Source organism: Etheostoma cragini, chromosome 4 (genome assembly GCF_013103735.1).
Source record: "Etheostoma cragini isolate CJK2018 chromosome 4, CSU_Ecrag_1.0, whole genome shotgun sequence".
Taxonomy (NCBI): domain Eukaryota; kingdom Metazoa; phylum Chordata; class Actinopteri; order Perciformes; family Percidae; genus Etheostoma; species Etheostoma cragini.
The window spans coordinates 718,134-720,382 of NC_048410.1; the positions used below are offsets into that span (position 1 = coordinate 718,134).

General features: G+C 43.0%; 1 protein-coding gene across 1 annotated transcript in view; it reads left to right on the forward strand.

Moving 5' to 3' along the window:
- Positions 1-2,249, forward strand: part of LOC117943373 (dedicator of cytokinesis protein 3-like) — a 168,834-nt gene that overhangs the window by 143,908 nt on the left and 22,677 nt on the right. The window contains exons 27-28 of the mRNA XM_034869456.1: positions 910-968; positions 2,048-2,196. Of these exons, the coding sequence (XP_034725347.1) occupies positions 910-968; positions 2,048-2,196 (208 nt within the window). The remainder of the gene's footprint in view (positions 1-909; positions 969-2,047; positions 2,197-2,249) is intronic.

A 2,249-nucleotide genomic window follows, 5' to 3' on the forward strand; every position in this document is an offset into this window, starting at 1 on the left:
CACACACACACACACACACACACACACACACACATACACACATGCCACAAGAATAAAAAAAGGAAGAAGGAAAAGCACACAGTTTCTGAAGCATTCACTTTTTCTTTACCTGATTCTTTTTACAGACACACACACACACACACACGCACACAGAGACACACACACACACACACACACACAAACCCAGCACACAGTTTGTGTAGAAACACGTGGAAACACACACATTTCCAACCTTGCCTGCCAGCCTCATAACTGCTGCCTCAGAGCCGTGTGTCCTCTGCAGCTGTGTGAGAGTCAGATGGAATAAAATAATTAATAATGAAAACAACCGTCTTTTCTTCTTTGAAGGGAAGCAGCGCTGCAAACTTACTGCGACCTACTTTATTAATCCTGCAGGAGCGCTTTACTCCAGGAAAGCTCATTTCCCTCCCTATCAGGTCTTTTTTACACCTAATAGTCCCAGGAGCCCCAGAGACGTCCTGAGGCAGTAGAGACTTCCTGCAGCTTCTGCTGAGACGTATGAGACGAAGCAGCGAGATGTTTGAGCAGTAGCTCAGTCTGTAGGGAGTTGGGTTGGGAATTCCAGGGTTGCTAGTTCAAGTCCACATAGGGACCAAAGTAAGTTGTGTGGAATGATAGCTGGACACTGCAAAGATCCTCTTGAGCGAGGCACATTACACCCCCCCCAACACTAAATTCCTTAGGTCTTGAAATATCAATAAATTTAAAATAATGTCATCAGAAAGTAAGCTTTTACACAAACTCCCAGATTAGATTTTCTATATTTTAAAGGGAAACAAGTTAAACCTGTATTAACTTCTTACTTCTAAAGGCTCCATAATCACCTATTTGTCTTCTTCCTGTGGAAACTGCTCCATGATAAATGTCTGTCCGTCTGTCTGTCTGCAGGTACGGAGACATGAGAGTGATGATGACCTACGAACTCTTCAGTATGTGGCAGAACCTCGGTACGATTATCTCTACACCTTTTCAAGTACCTACTGCTTCACCCGCCGTTCATCTGAATGTACGCCAGTACAGGAAATGGGAAGACTTTCCCTCAACCAGCTAACGACAACAGTAGCTAGCTTGGTTGTTTTTTAGGCGGCTAAAATGTTCCAGTTATCTTTAATGAAGTTAAAACACACAATGAGAGGGTCAACGTTTATAAGAGCTTATATTATGCTCCTTTTTTAGGTTCATAGTTATATTTAGAGTTTATACCACAATAGGTTTACATGGTTTTTATTTATTTTTAAAAATGAATCCTAAATTTTTGTTGTACTGCACATTGCTGCAGCTCCTCTTTTCACCCTGTGTGTTGAGCTCTCTGTTTGAGCTCCAGAGTGAGACATCTCACTTCTGTTCCATTTTGTTGGGAGTCACACATGCTCAGTAGCTAGGGAAGGACTACTAGCCAGTCAGGAGCAGAGTCGGAGGATTAGTTTAACAAAACGTTTACTTGGCAAAAAAGTTCAAACAAAGAGAAAAGTTCACATGGAGGATGAAACTATTTTTCAAAAAAAGCTATAACAGAGCTGATTGGAGCAGTTTGTCAACAGTGTTTTCTGTTGGAGATGGTGGGGGGGGGGGGGGGGGCTTTGGGCTTTATCACTTTATAAACCTATAACATGTACAAAAAAGATATAGAACACTATAAAGGAAAGGGGAAAAGCCATAAAGCATACTATGAGCACTTTAAGACAAAAACAAGGACAACACAGAAAGACAACTTTAGGTCTGTTTCAATGTCCACAGTGTTAGCATAGTTAGCATAGTTAGCTCGGTTAGCATGGTTAGCATGGTTAGCATGGTTAGCATTGTTAGCATTGTTAAGCCTTCCTCCAGCAATGGCTTAACTTTTCAGCTTTGTCCATTATTGTTACAGTCTATGCTCCGTAGTCTGCAGTCTAAACTAATTTCCCTCCTTTGTCCCCAGAGCAGACAACACATTTCCCCCCCGTTGTTATTCATTTGCACACAGACGTAGCTGATTTATTGGCTAATTTGTTAGAGATGATGTAACACTCCGTCCCGCCGGTCCCAGGTGAGAACAAGATCCACTTCATCCCCGGGATGATCGGCCCCTTCCTGGGAGTGACGCTGGTTCCTCAGGTGGAGGTCCGGAACATCATGATCCCCATCTTCCACGACATGATGGACTGGGAGCAACGCAAGAACGGAAACTTCAAACAGGTACACACACACACACACACACACAGACACACACAGACACACACACACACACA